Source organism: Topomyia yanbarensis, chromosome 2 (assembly GCF_030247195.1).
Source record: "Topomyia yanbarensis strain Yona2022 chromosome 2, ASM3024719v1, whole genome shotgun sequence".
NCBI lineage: Eukaryota > Metazoa > Arthropoda > Insecta > Diptera > Culicidae > Topomyia > Topomyia yanbarensis.
Window position 1 is genome coordinate 450,638,886 of NC_080671.1, and position 26,825 is coordinate 450,665,710.

A 26,825-nucleotide genomic window follows, 5' to 3' on the forward strand; every position below is an offset into this window, starting at 1 on the left:
CTTCCCAGGTCAATGCAGGAACGGAATGAAGTTAACTTTACAGGTCGTACACTAAGCATATCTGAATTGAGGCAGACGCCGATAACTCCTCACAGGGGTAACACTCATAAACTTTATAAAAGAAAATACTGCGCGGTTTCTCCAAGTCGCTTTGACAGCATCAGAGCGACTTGAAGAAATTTATCACCTCGTTGAAAAAAGTAGACTTAAGTAAAATAGGAAGAAAGCCAGAGCTTGTGAAAATCCGAACCGAAAAACTTTATTATAAAGAAACAGTTCTCCGGAACCTGAACAGCTGAAAACCTACATCTTCAAACATCGAAATCGGGAAGAACCTGAGTAGCGTAAGGATCGGAACGACAAGGAAAAGCTGCATAAATTGGCGGTGGATAATCAACGGAAGGAGCAAAAGATTGAGTAACTTGAGAAGTTGAGACTAAAGCAATAGTATTAAGTTGGTGAGAGACACCAGGAAAGCCTAAACAAAAATGATTATTGATTTATTTCAAATATTCGTATTTTCAACCATCTGCATACAATTGTCTAGTTAATATTATTATTTCCATTAGCCAAATGTGACGAAGCATTTATGTGCTACTTTTCAATATCCTGTTTTCTTACAAAGAATTGCATTATATTAGAAGATACTGTAGGATTCGGATGTTGTATACCCAAATTTTAGCTCGATGTAAGATTATTTATTCGATTGTCGACTTCTTGCAGAAAATTTCCCAGATGAGCTACCTTCTGAATTATTTTGCTATTCAGCATCGTCGCTTACTACACTACTTAACCTTCCGGAAGGCGCGCTAGTGCACTGAGTGCACGCTGCTCTGAAAATCTAGCGAAATCGTCTTAGCGCACCTGCGGCTGCTCGTTCAGTGGGCCATTTGCGCGACTTCCGGACGGTTAAAGTAAAAGGTGTCTCAGTTTTATCCTAGATTTCAGACTCAATTTTCAATCGTTTGTGTTGAAGTCGATTTGTTTGATTCAATTACCGCCAGTGATGGCATTTCACCCTAGTGATGCACTGGCGCGTAAGTGTGATGCCTACACAGAGGATACAATGACCACACACCACAGAAAAAAGCAGAACGCTCTTTCTTTCGGAGCTGTATAGACCGATTTCAAGTGTGCGCTGGTGTTGAGGTAGTTGGGTGCGAGATAACCGTGCTCTCTTGCTCTTTAAATGCTCTGTGGCGCGCTCAGATAAAGTCACCACCGCGCGCGCCACAGAGTCGCTGTGGTGTATTCACTGGTGTGGTTTCACTGGCGTGTATTCACTGGCGTGTGATCTTTGGTTTGTTACAAGCGGCATTGCGAGTGAGATTGATTTGATTTGCACAGGTTGATGTGTTGTGTGGATGGTGGTGGCTTATTTCAAGCTTATATTATTTTCTACTGAAGATTTCATACAAGTTGCTTGGTAAAGCGAATGAGTTTATAAAGTATTGTTACACTACCTGCAAAACTAATAGTACTCGGTCCTCGGAGCAAATTGGGAAAACTTTTTACGTATCATCGTATAGAGAGTTTTATAATGACCAGAGGCACCTGATATGCAAACTCGTGTTATAAGTATTAATAGTTTTATTATAACTTAATCCTACAAGTTTAAAACGAAATCTTAGATTTCCTCGACAGGCTTGACATATTCAGTAAAATTAGGTATACGCTTGTGACGATAATTAATTTACATACAACATCACAATTGAGCGTACACCCGTTATTCATTTGTTTATTTGTCTATTATTTTGCATGGAAATCGTTTAAACAGCAGGCGAAAGGGAATGTTTCAAGAGCATGGGAGCTAGGACCGGGATTCTGCGCGTCAATGAGCGAAATAAATTGGCTCAGTTTCGGGGTCAAGAAAAAAGGCCGCTAGTGTTCACGCTTATTTTAAATGAACAATGAATCTTGTGTTCCATAAAAGGATGTTATAAATGGGTCAGCAGCAACAATGTTTATTATACGTATTCTAGATTTTTGCGTCAGTTAGTATTTTAGACCGTAATTATAATGCACGGATTCATTGCACGTAATATCAACAGCAAAACAAAGTATTAGGTATCTGGTAGTATCTGTCGGAATCTCTGTCAATCTCTATGAAATTATAGTATTTTCAAGTAACAAGTAAGGTGTTTCCTCAAGTTTAAACAAGCGATTTTTGTGTGATAAATTATTCCTCATTATAACTTTCTTGAATGAGGTGTTTTATCAAAAAGGTAGTGTTGAGAAAATATCAAAATATCAATGTTCACAACAGAATCTTTTCATCGCCGATTTTCTAATAAAAAGTTTACTGATATAAAATATCGCTACGGAAAAAATTGTCAGTGAACTTCAAGAGTGCCTTGTCAGTGAACTTCAAGAGTGCCGATGTTTGGGAACATTATTCGGTTCCAGCAAATATCGGAAGAAGAAAAGATCGCTTGCGAACTTTTATATCAACGAAAATATAGAAAAAAGTTCGCCTTATGAAAACATCTTGCACGATCTTCGAACAGGGGATTGCCGAGGGATTTTCAAAGATTCCAAAAACCTGTAGATTATTACGGCGATAGCTCAATAGGATAAAGTGTCAGGCTACTTTTGTGTCAACGAAGCTTTCTTCAGAAGCCATCGTGTAAAAAAAATCATCAATCGACAGAATTAAAATATGAAAGAATTAAAATGGTGCTTGAATGGTATGTTGTCAATATATATATATATATATATATATATATATATATATATATATATATATATATATATATATATATATATATATATATATATATATATATATATATATATATATATATATATATATATATATATATATATATATATATATATATATATATATATATATATATATATATATATATATATATATATATATATATATATATATATATATATATATATATATATATATATATATATATATATATATATATATATATATATATATATATATATATATATATATATATATATATATATATATATATATATATATATATATATATATATATATATATATATATATATATATATATATATATATATATATATATATATATATATATATATATATATATATATATATATATATATATATATATATATATATATATGAAAAAAAAAAAGCAAATTCTGGTATGGTGGCCGGTTCTTAACAACTTGTTGTTTGTATGACCGAGTATGAAAGTTATATATAGTTGAGCTAATGTATCTATAGTTGCATGTCTTATAGGAGCCGTAATTAGCAATGGCTACATTAATGATACATGGTAGTGGTAATGGTACAAGAAGTTTCACATACATAAATTGGTTAATAAACAATCCTAACATTTTTTTTATCATTTTTGGGATTAAATGCTTTCGTTTAATATATTGACATCGCCCATAGAACTTTTCATCGATTTTTTAGCAGAATTTTCACTCAAATATTCTAGTTCTTTGCACACATACCAAAGATACGTTGAACGATTTCCCATATTTGCAATTAAAATTCTAAGGCAGTTCATAAGACACGTAGAACAACTTTCAACATTCTGCTTTTATTGAACTATATTATTAGTCTAACTAATGCTATCGTTGTAATGCAGTACAATTGTAGATTTTCGAAAAATTTATATTATAATTAGAACGAAATATTTTTTTGTATCGCTACGTCGTTCGAGAATATCCAAAAAAGCGTAAAATATTTGGCTTTTACTGACCCAAGCATGACTAAAATGCGACTCACACCTTAAGTGCGGAACTATTAAACTATTATGTATTTACTTTGTTAGCAGTACTAGAGCATTCGAAATTGATAAATTTTGAGAAGAAAATGGAATATGTTGAGGATAATTAGTATTGTCTGATGTAATATTACTAAATATCCATAAAAACTTATTTCATCATGAATAAAATCCTATATCTCTGTTTATCAGAAAATTTGAATCACCTAATTGGACTAAGAATAAAAATCACGGAAGTGTACTCGATTCGAAGTGTATGCATGAATACTTACAGGTGAATTGATTAATATATGTATAGAATACGAAGTTTACGTTAATTTTTGGGATAAACGTAGATCGTATTCCTTTTTCGGATCGCAATGAAAACAAAAGCACATCCTCACGTCACGAAATCAACTATAGGTTCAAGGTTTACACAAGAAGATTTTTATTCGGTCAGGTCATAAACATCCTCTGATACATAAACATAATATTATAAGTTTTACAAATTATAAAATCACGGTAAACAGATGAACGTTCTTTGGAACAATTTAGTATGTACTGCAAAGACGGTAGATTTGCCATTTTGAACTTCTTTGCTATACTCGTACCCGAACATGTTAGGTTTTAATTTTAATTCTCTCTCTTATTATTCCATCGCATGGAAATTCGAGAGAAAGCCAGCTAATTTATTTAAATGATGGCACAGAAGAAAAATGCCGTCAAAAGATTCCAGAACTAATTATTGAGGGGTTACACCACTATAGAGCACGAAAAATAGGCATATTTCGGGAATTTATCTTGACACAATAATGAGATGAATCGAGATCTTGTTTAACTTTCCGGCAGTGCACGCTGCTCTGAAAATCTAGCGAACCCGTCTTAAAGCATCAGCGGCTGCTCGTTCAGTGGGCCATAAACGCGACTTCCAGAGGGTTAATGAGATATATAACATTACTTTATTGCAAAAAATGATATATTCGAGTAATTTCGTCACAAGATGGCGGCTGTGCAGCACTCTCCCGTCGGGGAGTTTTTTTTTTTGGAAGGGGTCCACGGCCGGACTCTATGTCCAGTAATTTTTGATCCAGAGCCAAAAACCAAAGCCTTTTAAACTTCTTAGAACGACAGCAAGCAGCATACGTAAGATTTTTTCTATGTCTTGATTTTTCGCGAAATGGCACATTTTTTAGTCGAAAAACGCTGAAAATGTGTTAAAAATCGACACAAAATTTGCTTATTAAAAATTATGCAATGAAAAAATTAAATCCCACGTACATCGCTGGAGAAAGTAATCTTGAGCATGCTGTAAAAATTTTAGGCTGATCAAAAATCATTTGTTCGAGTTACATTTCCGGCCAGATCAAAAAAAAAATTATTTCGAGAAAAACACGGTTAACGTTTTCAGTATACTCGAGGTATACATAAGAGGCGTTGCGAAAAAATTTGAATATTTATGTATTGTTTTCGTGATTCATTTTTTTGGAATATCATTTTCAGCATCCTAAAGCACCAGTAAACAAAATTCAACCAATAAATAAAAATTAAATGTTTCCAAAAATCTACAGTGCTGCAACCCCTTGAAAGCACTGTACCGGTCAAATAGAAGCGCTTCTAAATTGGCACGTCATTATTTTTAATAACGCGCTACAGAAAAAAAACAAGTAACAATGTGAATTCTCGTGAACGTTATCTTGTTTTATGTGGACTTTATCTCGGAAAAGTTGGACATCGGATAAGCCTCTTCTCGCGTGAGTGAGAGAGAATTACAATGCCTGCGTATGATAATAATCGAAAACGTGTGTAATACCAGGACATTACTTGTAATGGATTACTTTACTTTTTGGCGTCGCCAAATTCGCAATCAAAATAAGTTAACTTACCATTGAGTTATTCAGTCGAACAAAAAAATAGGCCGTTCCTAATGTGGATGTACAAATCCCGTCTTACATCTGTTATACGATTAATCTGATATTACAGATCATTATAAAACTTTGTTTATACCAGCCGATACATTGATACGTAAAACGTTTTCCTTGTTTGCCCCTAGGCTCGAATACTTCAGGTTTCCCACGGTAGTGTAACAACACTCTATAAACTCGCAAGCTTTACCAAGCAACTATGAAATCTTCAGTAGAAAATCATATAAGCTTGAAATAAGCACAACCACACAACGCAACAACCTGTGCAAATTAAATCAATCTCACTCGCAATGCCGCTTGTAAGATGAAAACAAACCAAAGATCACACACCAGTGAATACACGCCAGTGAAACCACGCCAGTGAATACACCACAGCGACTCTGGGGCGCGCGCGGTGGCGAATTTATCTGAGCGCGCCACAGAGAATTTCAAGAGCTCTTCTCCACACTCTAGATCGTTCCAGTGTTGGGTGTATGAAAATTTACCTCTGCCATCAACGTGCGCTTACACATATCAAATACGGTGGTGTATATGAGCGAAAGAGAAGCGCTCTCGTTTTGCTTGCCAGAGTGTGGGGAGTAATTTCAATTTCTCTTTACTGCACAGAGGATAGGGACATCACTGATTACCGCTATAGGTTCACTGTGTCACTGCCTTAGGACCCATATCATCACTATAGAGACAATGAGATGGTCGGGTTTCAATTTTTTCGAACCCGAACTCGGCCCGAACCCGAGAGCTTGAAAATTGAAAACCCGGAACCCGACCCGAGCCCGAAATTATAAAATTTGAAAAACCCGAACCCGACCCGAGCCCGAAAATTTTAAAATTGAAAAACCCGGACCCGACCCGTACCCGAGAATGAAAATTTTGTAAAACCCGAACCCGACCCGACCCGGAGAATTTTAAAATTTGAAAATCCGAACCGGACCCGAAAATTTAAAATTTGAGAAACTCGATCCGAACCCAACTTGCTAGTAGGGAGAATCAACCAAAGATCTCGATGATTTCTAATTTTAGGCACCCGAGCTGGACCCAAGGCTCATCTAAGACTAGTAGAATCATTCGAATTACCATACGCATTGAGTTATATCTGTCTATGGCAAAACGAATCACTGGCGAGTAGAATTCGCATTTATATTGACTATTATTGAACATCGAATTTGTAATGTTCTGAGAAACTTATAAATCGTCGATATCTTAATCGGAAATCAGGATAAATCGGTGGCTAACTCAAGGGGAAACAAAAAGCTTAATGGAGACAGTTTCAAACAACCTTGCCCGTCGCACTTAACCAAAATTTCTAATTCTTTATCAAAAACCATTCTTGAAAAGGCAGATTTGTATAATTTATTACTGGTTGGTACGGTCAAACTTGTGTCGCAGGGTGTCAATCAAGATTCTCTGACGCGTTTTTTATGTCAAATCATTAGCGTTAGGGTATCTAAATTATATTATGCTTCAGATTATACGGTAAGCGCGCCAGTAGAGATGCTTCGACATCTCCAATGGAGCTTTCGGAAAGACTCCAAACTTTAAAAAATCCGTCAATGGCTTCAACAGAACACACAATTTGCGATTAATTCCTCAAGAGTGTGGAAATTCATATATTTTCATGAAGAAATCCGGATCATGCAACGGCCCAGCCCGGGGACAATCTGACAATTTGTGAGTTCAATATATGGTAATTTGTCTTTGTAGTAAATGGTTGAAAAGCATCTCGTGGATCGCAACTATGCCAAGAATATACAAATCGTACTGCCTTGAAATTTAATTATCATTTTATTTCATGTTTCTATTTGTAATATACATAGTTAAAACAATTATAATTCAATATGTAGCAAAAAGTACTACTATTCAGTATACTCGCGACACCCACTTTTCGATTTCTCGCGACTGTCAAAACGACCAATCAGGAGCGGATCAATAGATAGTTTTTTATTGTCTCTACTTCCCTTAGATTTTCACTCGCTATGCTGTAGATACGATTTGCTGTAGGCTTTAGCCGAGTTTCACGCGTTTACTCTAACCGCGGCCTAAGTATCAGTTATAAAGTACCTATCGAAATTTATAATAGAAAGTTGAACCAATATTTTCCGAGAAATTTCTGTGGACTTGGTTTGTTACTAATTATCATGAAAAATAAATTGCAAAAACATTTTAGATTCGAAACGTTTTGTTGAATACTCTAAAATGAATGTTCGTTTAAAAAAAATAATTCGAGTAGCTTGCGAATCTGAAGAAAGGGAATTTTATACAAGAATGAAAAAATACAATATTTGAGCACCAGAAAACAACGACGAATTCTAGCGATTCAAATGTGCTAACATTTAGTACGGTTATATGTGTCATCCATTCGTATCAAGAAGTATAATACACTACTACAAAAAGAGACTGGGTTTTGTGTACAGACGCCAACTGCATCGAGAAATGGTTGGGTTGTTTTGTTCAAAACCCGAACCCGACCCGACCCCGATCATTTCTAATTTGAAAAACCCGAACCCGACCCGAGCCCGAAAGTTCAAAATTGCAAAAACCCGGACCCGACCCGAACCCGAGATTTCCAAATTTGAAAACCCGCAACCCGACCCGAACCCGAGAAGCTTAAATTTATAGAACCCGAACCCGACCCGAAACCCGTCGGGTTCGGGTCGGGTCCGGGTTTCGGGTCCAAAAACCCGAATCCGACCATCTCTAAGAGACATGAATGTTACTAAAGCAACTAGATTTTTTCGATAATTACTAAATATATATTTTCACATGAATTTGTATCTATAGTATTGTATAGTATCATCTAGGTTAAAGACAAAAAGCGCCACAATTGGTAACTTATCCTATTATACCTATAAAAACAATTACGTAATCAAAACTGCAAACTATAAAACTAACGCCACCTTTCCGTTGCTTACATTTCAGTTCCTACAACCTGGACGAACATCTCTTCATCGAAAACGCAAATCTCGAAATCCTGCAAATCCGCTGGCATCCGGCATCGCCAACAGATTCCCACATCCTGGTGCTTTTGTCGGACAACTCGATTCGGTATGTATGTATAGCCTAGCGCCCGAACGCCATCGTCACGTTTTGTGTGCCATGTTAATTTATAAGATTCATCTCCCAAACCAGTGATCCGTTGGAGTCAACCAGCATTCAGTGTGTCAGAATCCTGCATATCCTCGGAGGTTGGGGCAGGCAGTTTCAACTTGTTTGCTCAAAAAGCCCACCAGCAGACTAGCACGTAGGCAATCTCCGCTCCTTTTTCCCATTATTGCATACACTCATTGCTAGTCTGTCATGGTTGACCTAACCTCAAAAACCCGACCGACCGCGGTCAACACCGTCGTGGTCTTCTTCGTCGTCGTGGTCAGCGTCGTCGTTATCGTCGCTTGCTTTGTTAGCCGCTTTTTCAATAAGACCCCTTCAACCCGCAGACAAAAACCGGTGGCAATATATTCAGCCGCGACAAGAACAGTGTCGTCAAGTGGCTCAAAGTTGGATCAGTTCTCCTCTCCATGTACATACTATCCAGGATTACGTCACACTTTTTGCTCCATAATCCCACTGTGCCTGAACAAGAAGCAATAATAATCAACTTGCCCAAACTTTCCCCCCCTTTCAGCGTCTACGACGTCGACTCGTTTCGCCATGTGTGGCGTGTTGGCCCTTCGCCTTCGCTGATCAACGGTGGCATTAGCAAACTAGCAACCCCATCATCCGCGACCGGTGCTGGAAGCGTCTCGTCGTCCTCCGCAAAACTGGCCTATCTAAGCAGCCTCGGTGATACGGCCGTTGATTTTGACATCGCTCCGCCACGTGTGGTTTCGGCCAGCGCCAACGCCAACGACACCCTATCGCTCGCCGTGACGACCGGCATGATGAGAGATAATTTCACCATTTCTTCGGCCAGCCAGCCAGCCAGCGGTAGCCAGATGAGTGTAAGTTTTAGGGTGATGGAAGAGAAGGGTTTTTTTTTTGTAATTTAGTGGCCGACCAGGCTTTTCTTGTATGTATATTTTTTTTTCTAACGCGATTAGTTTAAACTCACAATCTTCTAAAAACATCCTCTAGGTTCTTTTATGAAAGCTTTGCTGCGGACTCTGCTGTATCTGCATTTATGAGTATCTTTTTCTTTTACGCTTACGCAAAACTTTATTCTAAACAGACACCTGAACTTTTAAATTCTGTACTTTTAGAAATTCGGGTTTTTCTATTAGTTGTAAACTTCTCTTGAACTATTTTTAATTATTAGAGGTTTTATCGAAGCCTCATCTGGTGGTTCAGGGGGTAAGGCACTGGGCTCATAAACTAGTCATCGTATGTTCGAATATTAAGCAGGTAAAATTTTTAGTGGTCGGTGGTATCGTAGCACTAGCACTGCAATTGTCCGATACATGGGAAATGCCAGTTTTTGTATCTCTGCTCATACAAATTGCTATTTCACCAGCAAGTTGAAGGAATTATTTATAAAAATATTTTGACATTTTTAGGATAAAAGGTTAAAAATTGATTAAAATCCACCGGAAAAAAATAAGAAATATTTGAATCTTAAAATGTTTTGTATTGTATTTAATCACGCAATCGAAGAAAATTGGAACATGAGAATGTAATCTATCTGGTCAAATTTGTTTCAGGTTCATTAAATTCCACCACTTCTAAAAACTTGTTTGTTAGTGTTATTCTGAACTCTTCTGAACTTGCGACTGAGATAATTATTGCGATGGCTTGAAACTTACATGGCCGAAATTAGCCGCAATATGCCCAGTTCCTCTTTAGAGTGTATTGCTTACATCCGCTAAGTTTAGCAGTTGTCTATCAATCTAAAATGTCACAATCATTAACGACGCACCCTTAATTAGTAGCTGTCCTTCAAAATTCGTGACTTCCCGTTGCAATTGGAGACCTTCTTGCGCCGTCGTCACATACGTCCATATCGCCATCGTCATTGCTGCCTTGATGCTCGGGATCAGGTTACGAGTGTGAACCTGTCGAGTTTCACAAACGATCCCTCGTTTATGACGCATGCTGTGTATTTTAAGGTGCTGGATGCGGCTTTTATGGTGTCCGGCGGGCTAATTTTTTTTTTTTGCTTTATTTCAGCCAAGAATTGAACCACTACACAGTGTTTTAAAACGTCGATTTTGTACTCAAAATTAATAGCGTCTAAACCGTTAACTTTAGAAGTATAGTTTGTTCGGAGAAGTTGTTGCCCTTATGATTGCGCATCGACGGAAGTATATCTTTCAGTGATTAATTCACCTATAAGTGATATACGAAATTTATTTTCTGTACTAATTAACCCTTAAATGCGCAATGTAGCTTTAAAACAACATTGCGAAAATCATCTCAAAGTTATCACAGTAACGAAGAAATAATTTTCACAGAATTTGAAAAAAAAAAAATGATTTGCCCCTTTAAGGGTTAAGATAGAGACTTTGTGCCTTCGGCAAAGTTATAGTAAATATCACTACAAAAGAAATTGCTGAAGACACCATATATCTAGCTTTAATGCATTAAAAGTTATGGATCTTTTTATATGTAAGACCCCTTAAAATTAGTTTTTTCGTGATAACTTTTTTGGATATTCTCTTACTTTCTTGAAACCTTCCACAAAGTTGTTTGCGGTATCGAAACACATATTTTTGCCGTACAAAGATACTTCCTATCTGTTGAATTTAAAAAGATATTCCAAATTTTACTCTATTTTTGTGGTAACTTCCACCTTAAGTAACTCGTTAAGGAGCAAAAAGGAGCAAACAACATCATAACATATTGAAAGTACTAGCTTTTTACTTTCATATAGTGGTCTGACTGTTAGTCGACGCGATTCTCCCCGAGTGTTGTTTTCAAAACAATATGCCACCGCAGTGGTATAAAATGAAATTGTCTAGCGCACTGCGACAAGCAGCTTCATCTTGGAATACCTTTTTAAGTTCAACAAATAGGAAGTAACTTTGTTTGGCAAAAATATGTGTTTCCGCAAACAACTTTGTGGAAGGTTTCAAGAAAGTAGGAGAATATCCAAAAAAGTTATAATGAAAAAACTAATTTTAGGGGTTTTATATAAAATGTTCCAAAACTTTTAAACCATTAAAGCTAGATATATGGTATCCTTAGCAATTTCTTTTGTAGTGACATTTACTACAACTTTGCCGAAGACACAAAGCCTCTATCTCAATTAGTTCAGAAATAAATTTCGTATATCACTTATAGGTGAATTAATCACTGAAGGATATACTTCTGTCGATGCGCAATCATAAGGGCAACAACTTCTCCGAACAAACTATACTTCTAAAGTGAACGGTATAGACGCTATTAATTTTGAGCACGAAAACGACGTTTTAAAACACTGTGCACTGGGAACCTGCTCTCATGTCGTAAGAGGCGACTAACAACATGCTAGGAGTTCCTAGGTTAAGGTATTGATGCGTACCGAAGACTTAACCTGGACGGATCTTAAGTTTTTGCATAGCAAAGGATGAAGTCTAATTCTACATTAAGTAACAGCATATATTAACCCATTCATGCCCATGTTGTTTGTGGATAACAACGTTTTTAAACAGCTAAAACTTTTGATTTAGGCAACATTTGTTCACAAAAACAAGCAAGGCTAATAAATGTGACTATTGTCTTTCATTTGACTATTAACAGTTACAAGGATCAGCTCTAGAACTGAAGTTATTGCAATCAGTCTGCTTGGGTTCCAATAGAGCAGTGCTGCCAGACACAGTTTACGTTGATGACGGAAAATAAATTTTTCATATATCTTCGTTATGTTGTAATATTATTGAAAACTGATAAAACCTATCAATTTAGACTGTCTTTGGCTACGTTTTCCACGCAAGTGAACTATTGTAACTATTCTAGGAGAATTGTATTGAGCATTGGAAGGTAAAAATTGAGCAGCTTCTAGCACTGCGAGGGAAACACCTATCTTTATGGAAAAAGGCTTTTCGTGTTTCTTGACCCCGCCGTTTTCAAGAAAAAGTAGTTTTGAAACCCTACCTGCACAAAAAAAAGTTGGACATGAAAGGGTTAATATACCGGCTCTTCCACGCTAAGATAAAACTTCCAAAACTTTGGTTTGAAAACCGTAGTTAAAAAAAGGCAAAATTTCAAGTAGGAAATTTTTTGAATTGGCCTAAGATGAAGCTGTCGAAATCCACAAAAAGCAAGCGATCTGTAGATGTGTCAAAATAAGCCAGTTTTTCTTTATTAAATCTGAAACCGTCTACTGATAAATCTACCTTGATGAATACCTCCAATCGACTTCTTGAGGTCTCATGAAGGTCTGACACTAGCTTTGTACTAAATTTGCTTTCCTAAACAGTGGTAAACATTTGAACACTCCAGAACTTCACTCTGTCAGAGAATGCAGGGCCATCGGAAGCTAAAACTTTGTAAAATCGCACTCCTGGTCCTTTCTTCAAAATCATCCAGTGCAGTACTCTGAGTCACTCTTTCGATCATATGGTAGTCGGTCTCTGCCAGTATTGTTCTTCTCTTGATAATACTATAATCTTAGTCTCTTTAGGTTGCACATTGAGTATGATTTACTACCCCCAAGTATTATACAATCGATTCAATATGCAATTTCAACAGACTTTGATCAATCAGGGGAAACTTACGGGCGGTCAACTAAGCTAAGCTAAGTGCTCTTTGAATATGGTTTTATGTAGTGGGCCATCTGATTACAAAATTTGCTACTTGCGTAATGAATTCTCCTTTAAATGTGTAAAGAGTTGTCTGTTTAATGGTCCCGCATTGTGTTTTATTGTCCTGAGTAACGTACGAATTTTCTAAAAATAATATTATAATTTTAAGTTAAAAGGGTATCAGTTACATATCAACCCAAAATATCACAGTATAGATTATGTTCGTCGCAGAGACTTGAAATGGTTGAAAGAACTTTTCAGAAAGGTTTTCTGAGCTATATAAACGTAGTTAGGAAGTCAAAATACTCATATACTTCAACTAATAGTAAGATCTAACCATTCTGATACCACTCATCACTTATCTTATTGCCATTTGATCAATCAATTGTCATTGTCTGTTGATATTAGTCCCATAAATAAGCCGTTATTTGTTTGAGTTCTGATGAGTAATTATTCTCAGTATCAGCAGAAGCGATGCATTGTATTAACCTCGTGGTAGCCCAAAGTTAGTTTTAAATCATGCTGGGAAGTGAAAAAGTTATCCTAAAAAATTGCTTCACTCATTTAAAAAAAAATTCTATTTTTCCCAAAAATTCCGCCATTTTATGAGTAAAAAATCCCCTCTATTGAAAAATTATCTCGAAAACTTAACGTAGGGGTTAGGTATTATTCAGATAGAATGTGTATGCAAGGTTTCAAGTATAATCACAGACTAACAGACATAACACTATGAGGGAATTCCCTCAAAAAACATCGATCCGACCATTTTCCCAGAACACTAGCTCCACCTTTTATTCACGGTCCCAAACGCTCATTTACTGGTGGTGGTTTGGGAGCAATTTTTCACTAGTGGTCTATCCCCCATATACTTGTTCATATGTCAGTGGCGCCATAATTTCAAATGTGGCCACAGTCCCAACTACAAATATATTTAAAATGACCGTTAAAGCGGGCGAAACTTTGTTTTTAAGTGTTATGTCTGTTAGTCTGTGGTATAATGGTTAAGTAGTTTTTGAATGGCAGTTAACAACGCAAATCGTGTTTTTTCCAAAGACGTTCTACAAAAGGGTTCGTCACCGAATCGCTTGTCGATATTTTTACATATAAAAATTACAGAATGTTATTGAAATGATACATTATAATGTATTATTCTAAAAAAAAATCGCGAAAAAGTTTTTTTACGCTGAAGCTCCTTACTTCTATTAACGAAATTCTCTATGACCCAATAAGTATAAATCTTTTCAGAGCGGGCCCAATGAGCGCATGATAAAGATTAATGTTTTAGCCCATTTTGAAATACAAAATGGCGGCCACCGGCTTTGCGTTATTCTATACAACTCAGACAACAAGGAGTGTTTTGGAACGAATATGTAGTTGCCACTTTGCCAGGTCTGACATAATTTTAACATCCAAGATGATTCTGATCATTTAGTATAAATAGGGGGGAAGTGGTCCAATGCGTGGACCGCTGGCCAATTCGGACCCCCAGCTGTTTCTCAGCTGTGGTAATATTATAAAAAGCGTATATATCATTTTCATGGCTGTTCTATCTCACCAAATTTAGCGGTTCTCAGTTAATTCAGCGCTAGGAATGAATGTTTCAAAGCGCTTTTTTTGAAAAATGTGTAAGCCGAAAAACAAGATTTTTGCTGGCAACAACATTTAACTAATTCAAACGCATTATCGTGATTTTGGATCTGCCAGACAATATCTTTTATTTAATATTTTGTTTTGGGCGAGACTATCAACAGGACAGGAAAACATAAGTTTTCGCAAATCGGTTGACGTTATAGCTCATAACGTATGCGGAATAAAATTTGGACAAAATTCAAAAGGCAGTATTTTTGTAGGAAACCCTTTATTAAATGTTCTCTCTATATGAAAACATTTGTCAGCTTATTAACTTAATGTGGTATAAAAATTGAGTCCATTCGAGAAGTTTTATGTGAGTTTGCAGAAACTTTTTGCAAAGGAGTCGAAAAAATTGATGTTGGCATATTCTTAATTTCTTACTTAATTTTGATTATCGTGTTTGTTAGTTTTAGGTCAAAAATTACTGGAATATACACTCAGCATCAAATTATCACAGAAATCCTCATTTGGACACAATTGCGGTACATTTGGAGGGTTATCAGCCTTTTGTACAAAAGATATGCCATAATCCTCCAATGCGCCAAAACTTTTTTTTGGCATAACAGCTAGGTGCCAGAGTGGCCGTTCGCTGTCATTTTGTTCACATGGTTTCTCCTAGCGGGTCGAAATTAACACTGGATGTTTAAAATAAGTGTGCCTATAGTATGACGTTTAGTACGGGGCCTTGCGCAGGGTTGCGTTTTTGTTTTAATGCTGGAAGCGTTGTCCAAATTTCATTCCGCATACGTTAACCTATTTTTAGGTAATTTGGCTCGGCTCTTACTTTTTATTGTATATTTACTACAAAGTTTTATATATTAAAGAAAACTTTTCATTTCACAATTGGAATTTTAGTGAAAATGAAATAGGAATAACTTAGGTCAACATAATAATTCATTTCTATTGCAAAAAACGATAAGAAATGGGTGGTCCGAATTGGAACAGGGTTGGGGTAATTCTGACCTTTCATGTACTTTGGCACAGATCCCTTTATTCACAATACGGTAAAAGATCGGAAAAGTAGCGTTAGAAAAAAATTGATCTGGCTAACAGGATTTTTTTTGTTTATTTGTGAATCGGTTGAAAGGTTCCAGTTCTATAGTTCATAAACCCTTACTAGGCTACACCACCTGAGTCTGCGGCATGTCCGGACAAGCGTAAAGTGACTTAGTACTTTATGCTTTTGAAATCGACTGTATTATTAAGGGTTATGTCCACTAAGCCAGAAGTCACCACCGTGGATTAAAACATGGCTTCTGGGATTGACATCCGATATCTATTCATCACAGCTATTCACATGGCTGTAATTGTAGGAAATTTCACTAAACCTAAGGCTTCATCTTGGTTTTGAAAATGGCCTCAGACATCGATATTTGGAATCCATTTGTTTAGCTCGTTCCAAAAACACCCATGGGTTTTAGAGAATCCCACGAAACCGGAAGTCACCATCTTGTTTTTCACAATGTAGTATTGTGCCGGACAAAGGGATTTTCAACATCCGCCTTTTCCAAAAATCTTTTAAGTTATTTGCATTTTAAAGGATGTTAATCAGTAAGTTTTTTTCATCAATCATATTTTTGTCTAAGATCATGCTCAATAAGAAAACCGTCTAAATTCCTGTTTTAATCCATAGTAAAGGTGACAGAACGCCACCTTGAGGATAGCCACAAATAGTTAATTTCCTCATCTCTGACTGTCTCAGTGACGAGCAAAGAATGCGGTCACTAAGTATCGCGTTTATCCAACCCGAGATACATACAGATACCCCATGACCGCGTGTCGCTTCCAGAACAACGTGTGTTCAATAAAAAATGAGAAAGATTTCAATAGATTTCTGTAATTGAAATAAAGAGCGTAATTTTTTTTCTCTTCAAAAGAATTGCTCTCTGGGCTCCCTAGCAATGGGTGGCATGTTTCTTTTCGCTCGGGTGCTATCAGTTCAATCGAAGATGGCGTCGAAACAGCTAGCACTCCGTGAGCGTGTTGTATGGTTTTACGAAACGCGGTGTCATCTTGGAAAAAAGTTTACGGTAGACCACTTTCGAGGCGAAAACGTGCCAGTTTACCGGATCCAGGTATCCCTGAGCGTGGAATGAAAGGCCACTAGCGGCCGTCCGGCGAAGATAATGACGAATAAGAAGAAGGAAGCGTTGAAAAAGCTGTTCGATAACGTGGACGGAACGAGTTTGTGTGACGCCGTCCGAAAATAGCACTGCTCCCATACCTTGATTCACCGAACCCTCAATATGGAGGACCTCATTTTTTCGGCTCCCTCAAAGGATACGTAGCAGTTGACCACCAGGATCCGGAATTGTATCCGAAAGATGGACGTCAGTGCCGTCCAGCGCTCTTGTGAGAGCATCGCGACTAAGTTGCGTCGTACAGCTGACCAGGGCCCCTTCTTCAATATTTAAATGATCATTTTTTTTTTGAAGAATAAACATGTGTTTAATAAAAAAAATACTGAACTCGTTGAATTGTTTGTTTTGTTTTTTAACTACATGACTAAAAAATTCTCATTTTTGGTTGAGCACCCGATAGTAACGGGATCGATCTTAATGAAGACACTTGGAGAAATTACTTCTCCGGCATTCTTAGCGGTGTTCGTATGGTAAGAATGCTGCTAGTCCGCCCAATTCCTGCTTTTGTGACTCTGGAACATGGATTCCCTCTGTACTCAAACCACGCTATGTAGCTATGATAATCAAACTACCAAGGGTCAGTTTTGTAAGCAAACTATACAAAACCTGCTCGAAAACCCCTGGGAATTAAATTAAAGTGTTGTATAAAGACACGACCACGATTACATTGAAAATGCAGCTTGTTCAGCGAGAATTTCAGATTTCTAGATTATCATTTCCAGATATAATATTTTCCAAATTATCTGTAATATTTGCACAGATTGTTGTTTTTTTTACCATCACAGATAAAAGGATCGTTTGACCTGAAACACATTTATCAATTATGTAAATGTACAATGGAACGGAACAATTGAATAACAGTCTTCTTACTACTTCTGCCGGAGTTAGACCTACAATCGAACCAACTGAACAACAGGCCTCTCGATCTAGTGTGCATTGTCTCGAGAACAAAGGAAACATCGCATTATTCTTGTCATCTTGTGTGAAGTTGACGGAAAAGTTCTACTCCGACCCAACGCCGCGGTCGCTGGCTTTAAATTTTGTTCAATATGACCGAGTTTTTGTGAAGTGGAATACCTTCTGAAGGTAAAAATGCAACTTAAGCGTACGGAAGTCGCGTACATTCAGTATCATCATCTTTGCAATGCAGTGTTAATATCATTTAACACGTTAGCACAAGCCGAGTGTTTCGTTTTACAGAACAACTTTAAACACGTGGTTGAAAGTGACAACGTTGGAATTAAGATTCCCGTATCTATATTGAAAATAATTACATAGATATAAGGCTACATGACCTAGAAGTAGAATTTGTTATACCTGATACCCGTGTACACTTAACGGCGTTATTTTTAGTGAGGATACAGGTCGAAAGGCATGTACCCTCCTACTTGACAATAAAACTCAAAACTCACGGAACGACAATTAAACAACCTACGCTATGCACCCATGAGGGACAAACTTCTATGTGCGAGTACTGTAATCGGACAGCACATCATACACTAAAAATTAAGCATCAGATTTACGGTCCGCGCGTGATCATTGAAGAATATATGCGAATACGCAAATGGCCACCCGATTATAAAATAAAATTTATCCGCGCGAAATTTCATACACGGTAACGCTAGCGACAAACACGTTTACATAAAACGCTCGAGCCCTTCGCGATCACACTATTACGCAATTAGTGAAATCCCACATCAACAGCGACAGATATGCACACCTGGACTCGAATGTTAAAACTCACACCTTCCACGCACACACCACAACAAGCCTCACAATTAGACTACCAACCTCGGCCCTAGTTGTCCATAAAGGAATAAAAAAAATATTCGACTTTTTCAAAACCACATTTTACATTTTCTAGTAAGTTAATAGCTCTACATGTTCCTTATGTATCCAGACGAATTTCAGAATTTTACGCTTCGGTTTTTATTTGGCCTTTGTTAAGTTATACCGAACTGAGTACCATAAATTTTACATATTTATTGTGCAAAAGTTCATTGTTCGATTATTCATCATTATCAAAGAAAGTCTTCAACCACCCTGGAGCTGTTGGAGACCTAATCAAATTAAAGCACTTTTTATTTCCATTCACAGGAATCATTCATAAAATCCCAGAAACCTGATAGCGGCCGGGTCGAATGGCCGATCGTAATACTGCGGGGTGATGGAAACGTGTACATTCTCTGTGCCGGCATAGACACAGATCGACCCAAACTACAGGGTCCAATCTCGATTCTGCCCCAAGTGGACGACAACTACGGACTGGATTCGTGCTCGCTAGTCGTGATCCCATCACTACCACCGACGGTTATAATCGCGGAAAGTACCGGTAAAACCCATCACGCTCTGCTACTGGAAGAGGAATATCCGACCGAGCGATCGTTTACTGAGTTGGATTCCAGCTTAGTTATCTATCCGTCCGAGTGGTACCTGCAGGTGTTGGAAACTGTCGAGCTCGAACTGGGCCTAACCGGTGTGGACGAAGCAAAGACCTATTCCTGTCCGATATACTTAAAACGGGATTTGCTCAATGAATCCCGCTATTTCGCATATCACAACGCCGGACTTCATGCGATTACGTTGGATTTTACCCGACAGCTCAGACAATTTGCGGAAAATGACGAAGATCTGAGCGAAAGGTACCCACTGTTCAATTCACAAAGTCGCGCAGAATATTTGGTTTGTACAAAAGCCCTCCAGACGATGAACACGAATGCAGTGCTCGGTTTTGCTCTACTTCAATCCCCGGCAGGAATTCTTCTGTTCCTAGCTTCCGGGCAGGTTGTCACGATGGACCTTATCAGTGACCATTGCTTGATTCGCGACTGGAAGGTAAAATCCAGTGGAAAGCCAAATTCAGCCACAGACTCTCCGATGAAAAAGTTGCTCAAGGATTCCTTCCAAGATCGCATCCAAATGATACTGAAAACTGGAACCACTCAACCAATTCTGAAGCTGGATCAATCCTCGGAACCGACGGCGCAGGAATCGTTTGAATTGCTAACTCAGGCGACTCGAATGCTGCGAGAGCACTACTTTGTCAGGCACGATAAGGCCCGCCAGGAAATTGAAAAGCGAGTCCACGTGCTACGGCTGCTGAAGGTGCAACAGCTGAACGAGATTGCCCAGTTGCAACAGGAGAAGCAGCAAATTCGTGAAACCGCGGAACGACTGGCCGAAAACTACGAAGATATTTGCGATAAGCAGAGTGCTCTGTTCAAACGGTAAATGACTAATTATTTGTTAAGTTTCGTTTGATATGTCTTTTTGTTTTCAACTTTTAGAGCACAAGAGGTAGTTCGTCTGGCAACGCTGCGCCTTCCGAAAGGATCATTCTCGGAGAAAAAGTACGCGGAAATGATTGAAAAAATTGCCAGTGCAACGAAGCAGCTGCAGAAAAATGTCGATCAAGGAAAACAGAAGATTGCCGCTCAACAGGTGCAGGTGGAACAGAACCAAAAACTGATCAACGAACGTGCTGTTTCACTGCCCAGCAAACAGGAGGAAATTATTAAGCAGATAATTGGTGAAATGTAGGGGGAGGCATTGGTTTTACAATCGATTCCAATTTTTATTAACTTCGTCATTCTGTTTCCAGGTATACACAAATTGAAGGTTTCGTTAAGGATGTGAAGAAAATCAATAATATACTTAACCTGTCATAAATGTACAAAAGGTACAGTGAATCTTTCGCGCATTGTTGGTACCTACTTTTATTTTACAGTATCTAATCACCCTTTGCGTTAGTGTTTAGCGTTACGCTCCTAGCTGTTACATTTGTGAGCAATCTACCATTCGAAGTTTTAAGCATTTCAACAAATAAAACTATTCTTTGACTAGGGTCTTAACATGGTTTTGAATTCTTCGAAGTGCTTGCTCTATCTATGAACATAGTAAATTAATTATTGCATCTACTCAGTATACGGTGGTACATTAGTAGGCAAGAACAATGTACCGGCAAAAGAACACTTGCATCGTAAGCGTTACACAGTGATCACATATTGGCAAAACCTTAACAGTTTCCCAAATTTGATGAAAATTCGATCTTAAGGTATAAGTTTGTTTAATTGTTGATAATTTTAAAGGTCTTCTATGAATTACAACATTACCAATTCTTTGCATTAGCACACATCAAAGCAGTGTTTAATGTCCAGAAGAAACGTTCTTTAGCTTGAGGATCATAAGCAATACTATGTAGAGATGATCTGAACCGAGCAAGAGATTCACAACTCACGGAACAGCTTAGATTCGATCAGTTTTCTCAGGAACACCAAATCGTGACAGACTCTGCACTAAAAGCTACAGGTCTTTAGCTGTCATATCCGGAATAGCTTCAGATCAACATGTGTAATAGTCAACAAGCGTTATCAAATAGCGAAATCTGTTTGATAGCGATAAGTGGCCGCACTAGCTGCAGTACATCATCAATCCTAGAGGTTTGTGCAACAACGCTATAAGTGATAGTAACTTCGTAGCAAAGCAATGCGTTGATATTTCCATTCCGTTGCGGAATTTGATCTTATATTTCGACAGTCAGACGATTATTCGTGTACAGGAGAATTGTAGGATTATTCGATGATCCTACTAACCACTACAAATCCTGTCTGGCTAGGGCTCGAGAACATACGACAACTGGATTGTGAGACCTGTGTCTTATCCTCTGAACCACCAGGCGAATTCATACATTAATAAAAAAAAAAACCAGCTTTCCGTATCTGACCATTGGAGATTCCTGATATCGTCCTTTTTATTTAATAACTCTATCAGCTTGTCGATTATGTGAGGAATTAAACGTTGAAAAACATTGACAAGAGCTAACAATAGTTCAAACTTTTTTACAGTTATCTTCAGTTCGTACTGGCACACTGCTGTCACACGGTATTGAAGGGATTGAATTGCATATTTGTCGATCCAAAAAAATCGACCGGCCGCTAAACAAACTAACATTTTAATAGTGTAAAATGACCAGTTGAGTACTTAGACGGCGTAGGTGGTTGAGTTGGTCTGGGTTCAATCCCAGCCGAGGTAGTTGAAATTTTTCTGAGGTGATGGTCACGTCTTCCTTCGGAAGGGAAGTAAAGCCGTTGATCCCCGATCCTTGAGTTGATGGATCGATATCTAGTCCAGATAGTGGAGTCACCTCTCTGGCGTCGGTAATAAAGAAGTATACTTACTAACAAATAACCTCCTCCCGTGATACTTGTGGAGTGCGCAGTAGTATAAACTCTAGCAAACGCAAGTATCCGACTAACATTCCTTCCCTTTCCTTCCGCGATCTATGTTCGGGCCTGGTCGTCGCCAGTATTGATCAATAAACAGTAGGATTACCAGGAGTTGCACATTGAAAGATGGATCCGGATCGACAACGGAGTAGCAGCCAGGGGTAGTCGTACAAGCTCAAGCGAATACCCGCAGGTGTTATCAGCTGATGATGGTATTGAGGTGAACGGACAAAATAGTGTTGACCCCCCAGGACTGTTAAATCAACGACAACAGTTGAATCAACGGATTAATCCCGCACCGGCGGCCCACCACCAGCTGCTGCTGTCGCTCCCATTGTGACTACACACTAGCAGCAGCAGCCGTTCATTCCCGTTTCTGTAGCTCAGCAGCAGCTGTTTTCAAACATTCCGCCCCACCAATTGCAACCCCAGGTTAGTAACGATATGCTCATGCAAATAATGCGGTTGATGCAACAAACGATTGCTCAAAGCCAGCTCCAACACCAACAGCTCATGGCTCAGCTGGTACTGCGGCAGCAACAGTCCGACTAGCAACAACAACAGTTTTTTTCGTACTATTGCATCGTCAATAAACGTGCAAGTACCACCGAACCCGGAACAGATCCTTGAGCCCTTGGCCAGCAACATCAAGGAATTCCGGTACGAGATCAAGAGTAATGCCACTTTCGCAGTGTGGTATTCTAGATACGACGATCTTTTCGAGAAGGATGCTGCTAGGCTGGATGACGAGGCAAAAGTTCGTCTCCTAATTCGAAAGTTGGGTTTAGCAGAGCATGAGAGGTGCGCAAGCTTTATTTTACCAAAGTTTCCCAAGAATTTTAGTTTCGCGCAGACAGTTCACAAGCTCAAGAGCCTTCTGTTAAGTAGGTGGAGCATCAATGCTTCCCGTTTACCTTATCCTTTATCCTTCCCCGTGAACGATGGAGATGGGGGTGACCGGCAATGATGGCTATCATGTTGTTGAGGTTTTAATATGGGTCGAATTGATATGAATTTCTACTTACCATTTCCTAAGGAACTTTTATTAGATAATCAGCAGTCAAACATAATGAAGTCAGTGTGCAATCCGCCAAAATCATCGTCACACATCGTCTCCTCGCAAAAATTGAGGACAAGAACTACGTTACATTGGAGCAGCTCTCCGAGGAGTGTCAGCGTTTGTACAACCTCAAAACCGACAGTGCGATGATTGAGTCTGCGGCATTATACAACCAAGCGTAAGCGATTCAAAAGTTTGGTGGGAAGCGATTACGTGAGCGTGACCGAGAGTCACCACAACTGTCTTCGAGTGCTACCGGCAGGAAGCTAAGTTATCCTTGTTTGCTTTGCAGTGCATTACAACCAAAAGTGCTCCGATTGTGGCCAAGTCGGACACCGTGAAGGATACTGCAACAGTGCAAAGTCCCGGAAACCTGGAAGTAGACGTAAGAAGCGAGACGTCTCTGCCAAAGTGGTGGTGGTTTATGCATGCAGCGTGCAGCATCGACGCAGATTGTTGGCCTGTCTGGAACGGATATTCGACTGCAACTTGACACTGCATCTGACATTATCGTCATCAGCAGGGAGAGTTGGCAGAAACTCGGTAGTCCTGCGCTATTGCCAGCAACAGTCAAAGCGACGACAGCATCCGGTAACATTTTGTCGCTCGATGGGGAATTCGAGTGTGACGTCACAATCGGAGGAAGTACACGACGTGATCTGATCCGTCTTACCAAGAAACAACTTCATCTGCTCGGTTCCGATTTGGTCGATAGTTTCAACCTTTGGTCCGTGCCCATAGACACCTTCTGTTGCCACGTGTCAGACTCTCCTGCGGCACCCGTTGCAATACAGTCGATTTTCCCAAACGTTCAACGATCAGCTCGGTTTGTTTAGCAAAACTAAAGTGAAGTTGGAACTGAGAAACGGTGTGGGTCGAACCCGAAGCGCCCAGTTGCGTACGCGATGTATGAGACCGTTGACCAGGAACTCGACCGACTGGAAAAGTTGAACATCATCAACCCGGTGGAATATTCGGAGTGGGCTGCTCCGATTGTCGTCGTCCGTAAAACTAATGGTTCATCCGAATTAGTGGAGACTATTCCACGGGGTTGAACACTGCGCTCCAACCAAATCAGTATCCACTTCCCCTACCGGACGATACGTTCGCCAAGTTGGCTAACTGTAAGGTGTTCAGCCAGATTGATTTGTCCGACACTTTCTTGCAGGTGGAAGTCGACGAACAGTACCGCAAGTTGCTTACCATCAATACGCATCGTGGCATCTACTCCTACAACCGCCTCCCGCCTGGTGCGAAGATCGCGCGTAGTGCGTTCCAGCAGCTCATCGATACAATGCTAGCCGGTCTGCAATGCACCTGTGGCTACCTCGATGACATCATCGTCGGCAAAAAAAAAAACTGAAAAAGACCACGATCGCAATTTACGGGCTGTTCTACAACGAATTCAAGATTTCGGTAGCAAGTACGTGGGTCATATTGTCAACAGTCGCGGATTACGTCCAGATCCGTCCAAAATCGAAGTTATATCCAAGCTGCCGCCTCCAACCCGTATATCCGGATTGCGGTGCCAGAGCTTACAAATTACAAAATTACAAACTTACAAACTTACAAATACTCTCCTACCATACCATACCAGGTTCCCCGACTTCACAATCAAAGTCGTCTAACATGCTTCCAGAGTACTCACGAAAGTTGAACAAGGCTACAGTCAGCCGGATCGTGAAGGTTTTGCTATCGTTTTCGTCGTCACGAAGTTTCACAAAATGCTTTTTGGGCGGCACTTTCGCTTGAGAACCGACCACCAGCCTTTTCTCCGTATCTAAAAAGGGAATACCGGTCTATACAGCCAACCGCCTACAACGGTTTGCGCTCAATCTGCTCCTCTACGATTTTGACATCGAGTACATGCCCACCCACAAGTTTGGCGACGCAGACTTGCTCTCAAGGTTGATCAACCAGCACGTCAAACCAGATGAGGACTATGTGATCGCCAGCATCAACCTGGAAGAGGACCTCAGGTCGGTAGTACCATCACAATCAGCACGGTTGGCCGCAATCTAAACTTTCGGAATCCGAAAGCCAGCGATTCCAAGCCAGACAGGAATCACTCTCCGTGGTAGATGGGTGCATCATGTTTGCCGAACGGCTCGTCATCCCTTCGCTGCACCGCAAGCGAACAGCTCCATTGTGGCCATCCCAATATATGCAGCGTACGAAGGCTCTCGCTCGAAGTTACGTGTATTGGCCCACTTTGGATGCCGACATCGGCAACTTCGTCAAGGCATGCCACAATTGTGCGGCCGTAGCCAGGTCACCTCCTCATTCTCCACTGGTGCCGTGGCCCAAGCAGACTGCTCCGTGGCAGCGCGTCCACGTGGATTATGCCGGTCCAATCGAAAGCAAACATTACCTGATCGCCGTTGACTCCTTCTCCAAGTGGCCAGAGATCATCCAAAGGTCCCGTATAACATCGGTGGCAACCATCAACATTCTCGGCGGGTTGTTTGCTCGGCTGGGGTATGCCTGTTACACTAGTCAGCGACAACGGAATCCAGTTCACGAGCGCTGAATTCGAAGATCTCTGCGCCTCTAACGGCATCGAACACCTCACAACTGCTCCACAATCAAATGGCCAAGCAGAACGATTTGTTGACACGTTCAAAAGGGCTGTTACAAAAATTCGAGAGGGGAGAGGATCGATACAGCAAGCGCTAGATATATTCCTGTTAACGTACCGGAGTACACACAACCGGGCGCTGCCAGACCAAACGTCGCCGTCCGAGGTCATGTTTGTTCGCAAAATACGCACCTGTCTCGAGTTTCTACATCCCCCAACGGTTCGAACTCCAGGTGGCAGAGGACCACACACCACCGAGGTTCTTTAGCCGGAACGATTCCGTTTATGCTAATCTTTATGGTCGTAACGGCTGGAAGTTGGCTCCTGGTACAATCATCGAAAAAATCGGAGACGTAATGTATAACGAGTGGGTCGATGATCGCCGAATGCTGCGTTCCTATATCAACCACCTCCGGAGTCACCTAGCTGTTGACTCGACACTAAAGCAACCTGCCAATCAAACCACCTCTCGTCAGCATTAGTTACCGCTCGACATCCTGTTAGATGCCTGAAATCTAGCAGATCAACCTTCTGGCACGCAAGCACCGTCCCTTGTTTCGAGTGGATCTGCGTTACCGCCTGTCTCCAGTCCCGAGCATACCTTGCTAGGTTCAGCGCTGCCGCACAGTGGGACCAATCCCAACAAGGTGGGACAAAACCTATTTGATGATTAGATGTCATTTTGGAGCCAACATTTCTTCGTAGCATATGTTCACAATGTTATCACAGAGAACAGACGTCCATCTTCAGTATTCAACATGTGTAAAATCTCTAACGGTTTCGAAGGTAGTTGGGATATCCGAACCAGGTGCTCTACTGCCGTCATGTTTTTTTGTGGCTGAGTTCGACTGAATTGACAGCGGTTATTCCTCTGCCCAGTCAAACTAGACCGGAACCGGTTC

At 39.7% G+C, this 26,825-nt stretch overlaps 1 protein-coding gene across 1 annotated transcript in view; it reads left to right on the forward strand.

Annotated features, from left to right (window-relative positions):
• The window catches only part of LOC131685772 (nuclear pore complex protein Nup88), a 236,965-nt gene extending 216,059 nt beyond the window's left edge, over positions 1 to 20,906 (forward strand). The window contains exons 3-7 of the mRNA XM_058969715.1: positions 8,552 to 8,677; positions 9,255 to 9,570; positions 19,158 to 20,287; positions 20,348 to 20,596; positions 20,662 to 20,906. Coding sequence (XP_058825698.1) covers positions 8,552 to 8,677; positions 9,255 to 9,570; positions 19,158 to 20,287; positions 20,348 to 20,596; positions 20,662 to 20,728 — 1,888 coding nt within the window. The 3' untranslated portion in view covers positions 20,729 to 20,906. The remainder of the gene's footprint in view (positions 1 to 8,551; positions 8,678 to 9,254; positions 9,571 to 19,157; positions 20,288 to 20,347; positions 20,597 to 20,661) is intronic.
• The last annotated feature ends 5,919 nt before the right edge of the window (positions 20,907 to 26,825 follow it).